Below are 14,383 nucleotides of genomic sequence, written 5' to 3'. Positions count from 1 at the left end.
GGAATGGAAAGCTCTGTCACTCTCTCAAAGGTCTGGGCGTGTTTAGCTCGGGCAGCAGCTGCTCGCAACATCTGGCGGCGTGTCTACAGCGACAGCCAGAATGACGGGGACAGGAAAGGAAAGAATAAAGTGTCAGAGTGATGGGCATTTTTACCTTGTTGCCCCACTCTCTGGGTTCTGGTGGAGTTGTGATCTTGGAATGCTGCTGGGGGGGGGGGGGTTTCGTACATCGGAAGTGGACCTCAGTTTTGCCTGTGAAACTGGCTTTGCTCAATTAGCATGAAGTTCCACAAGAGAGCGACATCAGATAACAGAACAGAGATTCAAATATGTTATTTGCAGCATCAGTGTGCAAGCACGTCTATAGTAAGACGACCATCAAAACCTGCTCGCATGAGACCCAAATTGTTAAGGTTGTTGTAGTAATGCGCTAACGCCGACATTCTGTGATTGCAGGCGTGTTTGCACTGCTCCAGGCATATGCATTGCTGCAGTACCTGAAGGACAGGCTCACCAAGCAGGAATTCCAGACCCTGTTCTTCCTGGGGGTGTCGCTAGCTGCTGGGGTGGTGTTCCTCACCGTCATCTATCTCACATACACTGGTGAGTTTCTATACCATGCCATTACACATACACGTGACTTACAGAGCAGCATGTCCTCCTATACCACATACATTGCCTTCAGAAAGTATTCAGACTTATTCCACTTTTTGTTGTTACAGCCTAAATTCAAAATGAATTAAATCGTTTTTTTCCCTCACCCATCTACACACAATAACCCATAATGACAAAGTGAAAACATGTTTTTAGAAATATTTGCAAATGTATTAAATTATATACAGATATCTAAATTACATAAGTTATCACACCCCTGTGTCAATACATGTTAGACTCACCTTTTGGCAGCGATTACAGCTGTGAGTCTTTCTGGGTAAGTCTCTAAGAGCTTTGCACACCTGGATTGTACTATATTTGTACATTATTCTTTATAAAATTCTTCAAGCTCTGTCAAGTTGGTTGTTGATCATTGCTTGACAGCCATTTTCAAGTCTTGCCATAGATGTTCAAGCTGATTTTTAAGTCAAAACTAACTAGCCCACTCGAACATTCAATGTAGTTTTGGTAAGCAACTCCAGTGTAGATTTGGCCTTGTGTTTTAGGTTATTGTCCTGCTGAAAAGTGAATTTGTCTGCCGGTGTCTTTTGGAAACGGGCTGAACCAGGTTTTCATGTAGTATTTTGCCTGTGCTTAGCTCTGTTTCTTTTTATAAAAAAAAAAAAAATCCTTGGTCCTTGCAGATGACTAGCATACCCATAACATGATGCAGCCACCACCATGCTTGAAAATATGAAGCGTTGGTACTCAATGTTGTTGGATTTGTCTAAAACATAACGCTTTGTATTCAGGACATAAAGTACATTTCTTAGAATTTTTGGGAATTTTACTTTAGTGCCTTATTGCAAAAAGGATACCTTTATTTAACTAGGCAAGTCATACATGATTTGGAATATTTGTATTATCACTCTGTCATTTAGGTTAGTATTGTGAAGTAACTACAATGTTGTTGATCCATCCTCAGTTAATCTCCTATAGCCATTATTAAACTCTGTTTTAAATTCATCATTGGCCTCGTGATGAAATCCCTGAGCGGTTTTCTTCCTTTCCGACAACTGAGTTAGGAAGGACGCTTGTATCTTTGTAGTGACTGGGTGTATTGATACACCATCCAAAGTGTAATTAATAACTTCACCATGCTCAAAGGGATATTCTATGTCAGCTTAAAAAAAAAAAAGTAATACCCATCTACTAATAGGTACCCTTTGCGAGGCATTGGAAAGCCTCCCTGGTCTTTGTGGTTGAATCTGTGTTTGAAATTCACTGCTCGACTGAGGGACTTTATAATTAATTGTATGTGTGGGGTACAGAGATGAGGTAGTCATTCAAAGCCTGTTAAACACTTGTTACACACAAAATGAGTCCATGCAATTTATTTGACTTAAGCACATTTTTACACCTGAACTTTAGGCTTGCTATAACAAAGGGGTTGAATACTTATTGACCCCAGGCATTTCAGCGTTTCATTTTTAAACATAATTCCACTTTGAAAGGAAGAGGTATTGTGTGTAGGCCAGTGACACTAAATTTGAAATGTAATCCATTTTAAATTCAGGCTGTAACACAACAAAATGTGGAAAAAGTCAAGGGGCTATAAATACTTTCTGAAGGCACTGTAGTAGTTACACGTACACCGGACATACAGAAGCATGACGTCATATACCTTATAGTTAGTTACACATACACCTGACTTCCTCAATATATATATACTGTAGTATCAGCTATATACAGGTGAGTCCCTATACCCCAACATTGCACATACACCTTGCTTTCAAAACCAAATCCTCATATACCATAAAATTACACATACACCTGACCTACAAGTTCCAGTCCTTGTATGCCATATAGTAACATACACTACATGACCAAAAGTATGTGGACACATGCTCGTCAAACATCTCATTCCAAAATCATGGGCATTAACATGAAGTTGCTCCCACTCTTCTGGGAAGGCTTTCCACTAGATATTGGAACATTTGATGTGGAGACTTGCTTCCATTCAGCCACAAGAGCATTAGTGAGGTCAGGCACTGATGTTGGGTGATTAGACCTGGCTTGCAGGTGTTCCAATTCATCCCGACAGTGTTCGATGGGGTTGAGGTCAGGGCTCTGTGCAGGCCAGTCAAGTTCTTCCACACTGATCTCAACAAACCATTCCTGTATGGACCTCGCTTTGTGCACTGGGGCATTTTCATGCTGACAGGAAAGGGCCTGCACCAAAGTTGGAAGCACAGAATCATCTAGAATGTCATTGTATGCTATAGCGTTAAGATTTCCCTTCACTGGAACTAAGGGGCCTAGCCCGAACCATGAAACACAGCCCCAGACCATTATTCCTCCTCTACCAATCTTTACAGTTGGCACTATGCAGTCAGGCAGGTAGCGTTCTCCTGGCATCCGCCAAACCCAGATTCATTCGTCAGACTGCCAGATGGTGAAGCGTGATTCATCACTCCAGAGAAAGAGTTTCTACTGCTCCAGTCCAATGGCAGCGATGTAGCTTTACACCACTCCATGGCATTGCGCATGGTGACCTTAGGCTTGTGTGCGGCTGTTCTGCCGTGGAAACCCATTTCATGAAGCTCCAGATGAACAGTTCTTGTGCTGACGTTGCTTCCAGTAGCAGTTTGGAACTCTAGTGAGTGTTGCAACCGAGATCAGACTATTTTTATACCCTATGCGCTTCAGCACTCGGCAGTCTCGTTCTGTGAGCTTGTGGCCTACCACTTCGCGGATGAGCCGTTATTTCGCCTAGACGTTTCCACTTCACAATAACAGCACTTACAGTTAACCGGGGCAGCTCTAGCAGGGCAGAAATTTGACGAACTGACTTGTTGGAAAGGTGGCATCCTGACTGCCACGTTGAAAGTCACTGAGCGCTTCAGTAAGGCCATTCTACTGACAATTTTTTCTGTGGAGATTGCATGGCTGTGTGCTTGATTTTATACATCCGACCGCAACGGGTGTGGCTGAAATAGCCAAATCCACAAATTTGAAAGGGTCCCACATACTTTTGTATATGGTGTACATGTAGATCAGGTGTACCACAGGTGAGTCTATATTCCTCACTGTTACTCATACACCTAACACAAACAGGTCCTCGTATACTATATAGTTGCACATGCCTGTGTACATGTAGATCAGGTATAAACAACTAAACACAACTACACAAGCTAGTCCTCATACCATAATAGTTAAGTGTTTTTATCCCTTACACATTTAGCTTGTACTGTTGAGAGCCTTTGTTACTCACGTACCTTGCCCAATAAACATGTTTCTAACCTCCACTGGTCAACATTCCTCTCGAGTCCCGACCCACATATGCCCTACTACTGAACAGATACCTGACCCACTAAAACAGGGCTATTTAATTCCTGTCCTGAGGAGCTAAAATAATTTATTTTTTCTACCTCGTAGGTAATTGCACTTATCTAGTGTCCCAGGTTTTAATCGGTCCCTGGTTAGAATGGATGATGGTGAAAACCTGAAGCGTTTCGGGAACTTGAGGACCATAATTGTATGGCCCTGCACCAAAGGGCCTCTGTTCACTTCGTCATTATATTTGTACACTACCCAAACGGTCTTATACTGTCAGACACACCAGTTTCAACCATACGCCAAAAAGTCTGCATCCTAACCACTAATGAAATGAGACTAGTGTGTTCCAGGTTCCCAGTCCTGTGTATTGATTGTTTGTTCATTTAGGTTACATCGCTCCGTGGAGTGGGCGATTCTACTCGCTGTGGGACACCGGGTAAGCACTCCTAACCTTTCCTATCGATGAAACGGTTGTTGAATTGAATGTGTGTGTCTGTGAAAGGGCTTACGCCATCCATAGTCCCAAAGGAAATGCTAGCATTGTCTTTTTCTTCCCAAACACGCTTAGGCTACATTCTGTACATGAACTGCAGCGTGTCTGGTTTGTTTGCTGATAGCAGTGCTCTCGCTCTCCGTTTACATTCCCTTTTTTGAGGTGGTTTCTTGAATCTTCATATTCCCTGAAGTACCAGATGTTTGTCTCTTCTATCTCCCCCCTCCAGCTACGCTAAGATCCATATCCCCATCATCGCGTCGGTGTCGGAGCACCAGCCCACCACCTGGGTGTCGTTCTTCTTCGACCTCCACATCCTGGTCTGCACCTTCCCAGCGGGCCTCTGGTTCTGCATCAAGAATGTCAACGACGAGCGCGTCTTCGGTAAACTGGGGCTCGTTAAAACACACTGATACTCAACATGCATACACACCCTTTGAATACATCTGAATATTTGGAGGGGAACATGGTGATTTGAGAGGAATATGCATTAAAGCAAGGACGTCCTCATGTTATTGATATACTGTACACACCTGTTCCTAGGAGTTGTACTGGAAGAGGGAATTCACAACAGAATCCCACTGCTCCAGTGCATTAGGGGCTATGCTTGAGCTTGTTTCTGTTTTTCCCTTGAACTGGAAGGAAAACTCCACCCAAAAACCATCTATTGGGATTTGTTTTATTAGTCAATTGTTGTCATGGTCCCAAAATGTTTTGCTTGTCAGCAATCAACTTTTCAAATGATGTAACTTTGAAAATACAGAAATCATCCCCGTGTGACGCAATTAGCATATGATGCTGCGTTTCGCATCATGATTGCTGCCAGTCCCAAAATGTTTTGCTTGTGCCAACAAATGGACTAATGAAACAAATGCACAAATTTAGTTTTCCTTTAATTGATCAATTGTCATTGATTGTCCCGAGAGCCAGCACAACTGATAACCTAGCTCTAAATCAGTCAGTCTCGGATAAATAAATAAAAAAACACCCCTGAAGACCTGAGTTGTGCACCGTGTACTTTTGACATGGGTTAAACGCTGGTTAATTTTAATTCATCTTTCTTGCCTCTCTGCCCCCCCCCCCCCCCCCCCCCCCCCCCCAGTGGCTCTCTATGCCATCAGCGCGGTCTACTTTGCCGGGGTGATGGTGCGCCTGATGCTGACCTTGACGCCGGTGGTGTGCATGCTGTCGGCCATCGCCTTCTCCAGTGTGTTCGAGCACTACCTGGGGGACGACATGAAGAGGGAGAACCCTCCCATAGAGGACAGCAGTGACGAGGATGACAAAAGGAGCTCAGGGAACCTCTATGACAAGGTCAGGAGGAGTCACAGTCCAGGGCCCGTATTCATTAATAGGCTTGGGCGATACCCCGGTATATGGTATAAACGGTATATTTTGAAATACCGACGGGTATGCTTTTCAATACTGTTAAAAAAGGGGGGGGGGGGTTGCGGGCACCCTTTCCTCACAGGGGTGCGTGCTACGCCGATGCTTATAAGTTAAGTATAACTATAAGAAATGGAAGATGTGGCAAATTATATCCAGCTCCAGCTATGTATGTACAAAATGTGTGTGGGGCAATTTTATCAAAACTGAACTTGACGTGAAAATGTCCTTTCCTCCATGCAAACTTTAGACCATGCATATGCACATCTTCTAGTGACTGAAGTACCCTAAAACTTCAATTAATAGCCCAGGCATTTATTTGCTTAAATCACTGAACATAATAGGTGCTTATTAGGGACAGGCTTCTATTCGAGTCAGGCGTCTATTTCCTTAATGCACACAGTTTTTGCTGATGTGCATAGTTAATTGTTTAATTCCAGCATTCAAGTTCAGTATTTTAATCAATTTCCTGCACTGTGTTTACACACCTTTGCCATAGTATGCCTCTAGAAATAAATATAATAAATTCCTCGGACTGCATTTTCAGCAGTTCTTACTTTTGCCACTAGAGGGCGATTTCTGGGGTCTGTGTCAAGGGTTAGTGTCTAATTTTTATCTCTATTTCTGCTTTTTGTGACTCCTCTCTTTGGCTGGAAAATTGCTGTGTTTTTTTGTGACTAGGCGCTGACCTAACATAATCGTATGGTATGCTTTTGCCGTAAAGCCTTTTTGAAATCAGACACTGGCTGGATTAACAAGAAGTTGATCTTTAAAATGGTGTATAATACTTGTATGTTTGAGGAATTTTAATTGTGAGATTTCTGTTTTGAATTTGGCGCCCTGCAATTTCACTGGCTGTTGTCGAGAATTAAAGGCACAGTCAACGTAGTGTATGTAAACTTCTGGCCCACTGGAATTGTGATACAGTGAAATAATCCATAAACAATTGTTGTAAAAATTACATGTCATGCACAAAGTAGATGTCCTAACCGACTTGCCAAAACTAGAGTTTGTTAACAAGAAATGTGTGGAGTGGTTGAAAACTGAGTTTTAATGACTCCAACCTAAGTGTAGGTCAACTTCCGACATCAACTGAACTTAAATACATTTAATTTTGTCCTTGAAACATTCACCTAAGTGTATGTAAATAGGTTATGTATTTCAAGTTTTGCTGTATGTGATCCAATAGGCAGTGTGGTTTATAGCCTACAGGTGAACATCAAGACAGTTGATATTTTACTTTGAAGTATTTATGATACTACTGTATTGTAGCCTACTGTAATTTCAATTTGTTTTGAGTAGCTTAGGCAATGTTTCAGAATTCACAGGTAGTCCAGTATGCTGTATTTAAGTTGTCGGTGGGTGGGGGAATCAATGCATAACATTGTTGAATTCAAACGTTTTGCTGACAGGTCCAAAACTATTTTCACATTAAGCGAATGGCGGGTGATTACCGGGCAGAGTTTAAGTGCTCGTTCACGTTTTACAGCCGATCTGATACGCAGTATAACGGAAACATGCGTATGTACGTGAAGTTTATAAACCTCCGTATTTGACGTATTCTTTTCAGAAATGGAGTACGCGGATATTTTGTGTGACATTTACGCAATGGTTATAAATGAGGACTTGGGCAAAAGTCAGTCAATTCGTTAAATCAAAACAGTTTAGCAGATGTTATAGCGGATGCAGTGAAATGCTTGCGTTACTCGCTCTAAACAATGCAGTAAAATGTCAATCAAGAAAACGTGGGAACAAATATAACGAACAACCCGTTAGTAGGGGAACTGAGGAGTATGCTTGCTTGCCTCGATTACCTACCGAGGCAGTGGATGCACCAGGGTAAATCCTCCCGGCAGCTAACGCGGAAGTGTTTCTAAACCCCCTCCTTTTTTAATTCAGTCGTTTTCTCAGAGGGAAAACATGCACGAGTGGTCATTGACTAGTTTGATGTAAACCATATGCCGTGGCTGGCTGTCTCACCAGATCTCAAACCAATACGAACACTTATTGGAGATTCTGGAGCGACGCCTGAGTGTTTTCCACCACCGACAACAAAAAAAACAAATGATGGATTTGTCATGGGAGACTGGTGTCTCATCCCTCTACTAAAGTTCCAGACACTTGTAGAATCTATTTGAAGCTGTTCTGGCTCCTGGTGGCCCAACGCCCTATTAAGACACACTATGTTGGTGTTTCCTTTTATTTTGGCAGTTACCTGTGTTTAGCCAATATACATATTCCTGTAAGGAGTTACAAAATAATGTCCAATTTCACTCTGTTTGTATTGCAACTCCGATATGTCTGTTTTTAGTGGGCCAGTGTGTTGATGTGCGTTTGTCTCCCTCTGCAGGCAGGAAAGGTGCGTAAGCATGTGTCTGAGCAGGAGAAGGCAGAGGAGGGCCTGGGCCCCAACATCAAGAGTATAGTGACCATGCTGATGTTGATGCTGCTCATGATGTTCGCAGTCCACTGCACTTGGGTCACCAGCAACGCCTATTCCAGTCCTAGTGTGGTGCTGGCCTCCTACAACAACGATGGGTAAGGACAAACAATGTAATGATATATGGCAGACGCTGTTATCCAAAGCGTCTCAGTCATGGGCGACCCCCAATGGGAATCGAACCCACAACCTTTGGCGTCGCAAGCGCCATCGCCCTACCGATTTTTGAGCCACACATGGACAAACTACCATGCAGCTATGTAACATTTACTTGTAGAATGTAGACTAAGACACACATTACACTCCGCGTACAAGCGCAGCTCCACATATTTCTGACAGCAGCGTACATTTACACGCATTGGGAACACAAATGCGCAGACACACACTTTTCTCACTCACATACACCCACAAAAATGCACGGTCGTATTTCACCAGGTGAACGTTGGGATGTTGATGAGCTCTTAGTGTTGGCCTGATTTGTTGTAACTCTGCGTTGTTTTATTGCGTCTTGTCCCATAACGCTTAACAGAGTGGTCTTCAATAATTGACCGAGTGTGATGTACTATTCTTTCAATGTGAGGATGACGTTTGCGAGACTTGGTGTGCTGTTTATTTTCCAATTAGAGATTTAGACATTGAAGTGACACGCAAGTAGGAGAAAGTCTAACTGTTCGACTCTTAAGTCCTCCATACATATATTTATTTGGGTACCAATGTTCCCTCTAAGCTGCGCGCAGGGCGCAAAGTATCCCCGAGACTGCCACACAGCTCCCCAGGACCTCTGCGCAGAGTGCAGAAATATCAGCCCACAGAGAGACTGAACTTCACTCAACTTTCTAGACTTTTCTCTGTTAACACTATCAATGTTTCCCTTTACTGTGGCAATTGTGATCAAATCATTGCAATATTAGTCCCTTTCAATGCAACTTACCGAAAACAAAACTAACTATGCGAGATATTTTGTTGTAGGCAGAACGCTTCGGAGTAGGATTCTATTGAGCATGACTCAGCCCGTACTCTACACAGATCAGTGTGGCATAGCCAATTGGAGATGCAGTAGGCCTGTATGCAAATACAACATTGCCAAATATGGATCTGTGCCATTTACTTTGAACTGGACTGTTTACAGCTGGGTTTGTGATCAAAACAAGAGCTGCATATAGCAACATGTGCACATTTTGTTCATATCTTTTGCTAGTTAGTGAGTTATTAGCTCAGTTATAAATCATTTGTAGTCACCAATGGGGGAGTGATTGCTTCATACAAGAACACAAAACGTGTACATTTCTAGACGTCTTTGAAAAGAAAGTCAGGTAAATAGCTTTTTTTTGTCTTAAAGGGGCAGTGTGTATTTTGAGACAGGCTTGAATAAGCGAAGTAGCCAATAGGCAGAGGGTAGCATAATTTGTCTGATTCTCTGTAATAATGATATGGGAATAATGCATTTTATTTTGTGAAATGGTTTCTTACATGAAACATTTCCAGTCACCACCTTGTCTGAAGGACAAGTGGATAAACAGGTTAATGTCAAACCCTGCATGTTTTTCAAAAGTCTCATGGAATGTAAGCCTACATTGAGCACAACACATTGGCTGCTACTGTAGACTGAATGATAGAAATGTTATAGGATGCATTTTCTCCATTGTTTTTGATGGTAGGCCACTCTGGTAGGTCTACATTATGATCAGATGGCCAGAATAGCCTACTTGGCCACTGTTAAAACTGTAACTAAAAGCAGGTACAGCCTCAGTGTTCACAGTAAACACATGCTGGACGTTGCACAGAATTTTCACAATGTTCAAGTTCTCTCAGCAGACCTGAAATTTGCTCAGCGCTGAAAAAATTAGAGGGAACATTGGTGGATACAGCTTGCGTCATCCCCGTCTCATAGATCACATAATAAGTTACCAAACCTATGTTTGCCTGGCTGTCCTTCCCGTTACTGTCCTTTCCGTAACTCCTCAACTCTGTCACTCCCCATAGGACGAGGAACATCCTGGATGACTTCAGGGAGGCCTACTATTGGCTGAGGCAGAACACAGACGAGCACGCGAGGGTTATGTCTTGGTGGGACTATGGCTACCAGATAGCAGGCATGGCTAATCGAACCACCCTAGTGGACAATAACACATGGAATAACAGTCATATAGCTCTGGTGAGTCACACAACATCAAAAGGGGGCATTGGGGAGGTTTGAAGATTTGAGGGTTTCGAGTCAACGCAGACCTCATGCTCCAAAGTAGATAAGCTTCTTGGCTCTAACCTTTATCAATGAATTCAATACATTCACTTGTAGGAGCTGCAGTAATGTGTGGGATTATTTTTGCTCTTATGGCTTGATTGATTTTCCCAGAGCCAGCACGACTTTGAAAAGCGACTACTTGCTTTTTTGGAGTCTTATACCGCCCTCTCATTTACCTCCCTCTCCTTTTCCCACCATCTCTATCTACCTGCATCTCTTCTTCCCTCTGTACGAACTCCCGTTCTTCCCTCTCTCTTCTGTAGGTGGGCAAAGCCATGTCGTCCAATGAGAGTGCAGCGTACGAGATCATGAGGAGTCTGGACGTGGACTACGTGCTGATCATCTTCGGGGGCGTGATTGGTTACTCAGGCGACGACATCAACAAGTTCCTGTGGATGGTCAGGATAGCGGAGGGAGAGCATCCCAAGGACATTCGGGTGAGTGCCTGGTTTCTTGAGACTGCCTCGCGATACAGAAGGGCCTTCATTCACTCCTATTTATGATCCTTTTGTTATGCTGAGGAACCTGGGTAAACACTTCAGTTACTGGATTGCGCAAATCTATCAGTCTGGGCAAACCCAAGGACATTGCTGTTCCTAGCAATGTTTATTTTATTCAATGACACTTGGTCGTTGGACAAAGTATCCGATATCCAATGCAGATTTGTAAATGTATTTATTTTCCATGTGATTTTGAATATCAAAGATGAACTGAGCTATTGAGGGTTGTAAGACTGCGTCATATCTGCGTCATATCATAGATGGCAGTTTGGCAAAGTATTTCCGTTTTTATTCCCCCAGTCTCTATTTGATGAGATCAGTAAGTATCCTTGAAGAAATGTGGGATTTTGTCTGAACCCCCCCAAGTGTCTCACGCTCACTGCCTTCCCTCCTTGTGCCCTTCAGGAGAGTGACTACTTCACCCCTCAGGGAGAGTTCCGCGTGGACAAGGCCGGCTCGCCTGTCCTGCTCAACTGCCTTATGTACAAGATGTCCTACTACCGCTTCGGCGAGATGCAGGTGAGCAGTGGGGAAATACTTGAAGCTAAAGTATGCTACAGTAAGCACTGACGGACAAGAGAGGGGCTTAAGGACGTGCTGACAGAAGCGTGGGAGGGGAAGCGCTCAAATGCACAGGCTTTGGCAGGTACAGGCACGATATGAGCGAGAAGAGCTGCCAGGTACTTAAAGGGAGCTGCGTGTTGCCTGGCCAGCAGCTCAGTGAAGAGGAAGAAGGATCAGTGGGCTGCTTCAGTAGTGTCCAGAGACAGCCAGCCAAGCAAAGTTCTCTCATGGCTTAACCCATAGAGGAGATGGAGAAGACGGGTTTAGAGCAGGATAAAGGCAAGGGAACAGAGATTGGTTTTGAGGAAGTGACAAGACTGGAAAGACAGAATTAGTTATCAGAAGGAGGGTGGCGTGATGTACAGATTTAAAAGAGCAGGGAAAGAGCCTGATAAAGATGAAAAACAACACTTGTTTGACGGTAGAATCAACCTTTACACAGTCAGTAGCTGACCTCGTCATCACCCTCAACCCCACCTACTGCTATCCTTATCTCTCAGCTGGACTTCCGGACACCGCCTGGGTTTGACCGCACCCGCAACGCCGAGATCGGCAACAAGGACATCAAGTTCAAGCACCTTGAGGAGGCGTTCACCTCGGAGCACTGGCTGGTGCGCATCTACAAGGTGAAGAAGCTGGAGAACAGGGAGCCGCTGGAGCACAAGCTCCGCAGCATTGTGCCCAGGCAGAAGTACACCTCCAAAAAGGTACGAGCTTTCAATGTCTCTCATGAATGTAAGACATCTGATCCTGGCGGAGTGAGTTTACATATGATTATTTGTTCTCAAATTTTTAGTCACCGAAAGGAAATGTTCATAAAATGTGAGCCAACTCACTTTTATTTCATACTGTTAATGTGTGCTTCAATTCAGATGAGTCAATATGTAGGAAACAAGTTGCACATTGAAAATTGATTTGTAAATCAAGTTTGTTTTATTGCACAGACTGCTAAGAGGAAGCGAGGACACATCAGGAATAAGCTGGTCCTGAAGAAAGGCAAGAAACTAAACAAGAAATAATGAAGACGGACACAACACAAAAATACAAAAAAAAATTATCTAGCTAAGAAAACTACCAATGAAAAAGAATGCCCGTTGTATGGAATGTGAGCGCTTAGCCTCGAGGGCTAGTCCTCTGAGCGCAGCACCCCGTGGCGGAGAGGGTGAAGTGTCACGTCTGGCTAGCCCCAGAACCTTTGTCCGTTTTATCCAGAGGATCTTTTGTCATGCTCTTTTTTTTTTTTTTTTTTCTTTGTACTTGAATGTGTGGCAAGGCACAGAGCTGCTGAGACCGGGGTGAGAGTACTTTCTGTGGTACATTTAACTGTTATTCTAGAGAGGGGGACAAAACAAAGAAAGGAAACTGAGGAGGCTGGGAGCAATTGCACCAAAGAGCCCTTGATTTAGCTCCTTGGCACATGTAAACGTGTTTCTGTTGTGAGAGCGAGGAAGCATTGGAATATGTTCCTGACGCGCGTACGGAGGAATTCCACTGTCTAGGCCCAGCTGATTTACTTCTCATGGTTACCTTTTTATCATTATTTTTGGCTCTAATTTGTCGTTACCGAGACAATTCTTTAGGAAATAAAAGGCCTAATATGTAAATATGTTATGTAAAGAAAATGTCTGCTAGGGTTGTAATATATTGGATTATTGTGGTGATTTTTAAATACGCAGATGATTACTTCTCTTTACTTTGTTGTGATGTTTTTTTATGGCAGCAGCTAGAACAGTGAATGCAATAATTCTCGTTAGGAGGGACTTGAGATTTTGTTTAAAATGAATGTGAATTTATGAACCCCCCCCCGAAAAATTGCTTAGATTGTATATTCTGCTGCTAGGTTTAAAAATGTAAGCAATTCTATATAAAAAAAAAATTGTGATTAATAAAGAGGCCTCCACCCCACAAGGGGCGTGTTCTAGTCCGTGAGCCTATCGCCTCATTGCTGGTCTCTTCATCACCACGTTAGTATGTCCATCTGTCTTCTCATAGTCATTTTTGCCTGTCCACATACACATGTTTATGCTGTTGAGTTTATGTAGCCAAGAGTAGGGTAATGCAGGGAAGAGCTGAAGATGGCTGCCAGTGAGTGGACAAAGGGGTGGTGCCCTCTTTAACACTACTGGGCCTGTTGTGAATTCAAAATCTGTGTTGAACACTGAAGGATCGTATGCGTGTACGCAAGTGTGGATGTTTGGGGGGGAGGAAAGGTGACGCGTCAGACAGTCTACACATAAACTTTCTAGGAATACCGAGTTTATTTTTATCGTTAAATTGACATCTTCAATCACTCAACAGTTTACCTCTCATTTGTTTACCTCTTTTGTTTGCATTTCCTTTTAAACACAGAAGTGATGTTATTTCACCTTTCCTTGGATATACAAATTGCTTTGTTCTGTCCCTTGAGCTTCTCTGAGAAAGACTGCATTCACTTAATGGCCCTCCATACAAATGCCATATCGACCTTGCTCAAACACACACTCGAGGAACTCCTATTTATTATGTTAAACTGCTTATATCTGAGATTTTCTCAGACAATGTCAATGTGTGTGAGGAGACAAAGGGTTTGAATTAAGCCTTAATATGATATAGAAAGTGTACAGGTTGTTCGCCCTCTTGTTACCTTGTTTATTTTGTCTGTTTTTATTGGGGATGGTGGACTAGTTCCTTTCTCCTCTTCTGGGTTCTCAACGCCTTCTCTTCCTCGCTCTGCCACACCACTACATTGATGTTATTTTTTTTTGTATCTAACAACCCTGGTCCCCCTCACCTTCCAAGTTAACATGTTTAAATGTAGAGTAAATAAAAGGTTCAACTTTGTGTAA

At 43.1% G+C, this 14,383-nt stretch overlaps 1 protein-coding gene across 1 annotated transcript in view; it reads left to right on the top strand.

Annotated features, from left to right (window-relative positions):
• Positions 1 to 14,383, top strand: part of LOC115176036 (dolichyl-diphosphooligosaccharide--protein glycosyltransferase subunit STT3B) — a 92,690-nt gene extending 78,307 nt beyond the window's left edge. The window contains exons 7-16 of the mRNA XM_029735768.1: positions 457 to 603; positions 4,321 to 4,369; positions 4,656 to 4,810; positions 5,529 to 5,740; positions 8,163 to 8,350; positions 10,236 to 10,407; positions 10,758 to 10,931; positions 11,400 to 11,513; positions 12,059 to 12,265; positions 12,503 to 14,383. Of these exons, the coding sequence (XP_029591628.1) occupies positions 457 to 603; positions 4,321 to 4,369; positions 4,656 to 4,810; positions 5,529 to 5,740; positions 8,163 to 8,350; positions 10,236 to 10,407; positions 10,758 to 10,931; positions 11,400 to 11,513; positions 12,059 to 12,265; positions 12,503 to 12,577 (1,493 nt within the window). The 3' untranslated portion in view covers positions 12,578 to 14,383. The remainder of the gene's footprint in view (positions 1 to 456; positions 604 to 4,320; positions 4,370 to 4,655; positions 4,811 to 5,528; positions 5,741 to 8,162; positions 8,351 to 10,235; positions 10,408 to 10,757; positions 10,932 to 11,399; positions 11,514 to 12,058; positions 12,266 to 12,502) is intronic.

This window comes from Salmo trutta, chromosome 36 (genome assembly GCF_901001165.1).
Source record: "Salmo trutta chromosome 36, fSalTru1.1, whole genome shotgun sequence".
In the NCBI taxonomy this organism is placed as follows: domain Eukaryota; kingdom Metazoa; phylum Chordata; class Actinopteri; order Salmoniformes; family Salmonidae; genus Salmo; species Salmo trutta.
Note: the sequence above shows the minus strand (reverse complement) of the source record. Positions and strands in the feature narration are given on the sequence as shown.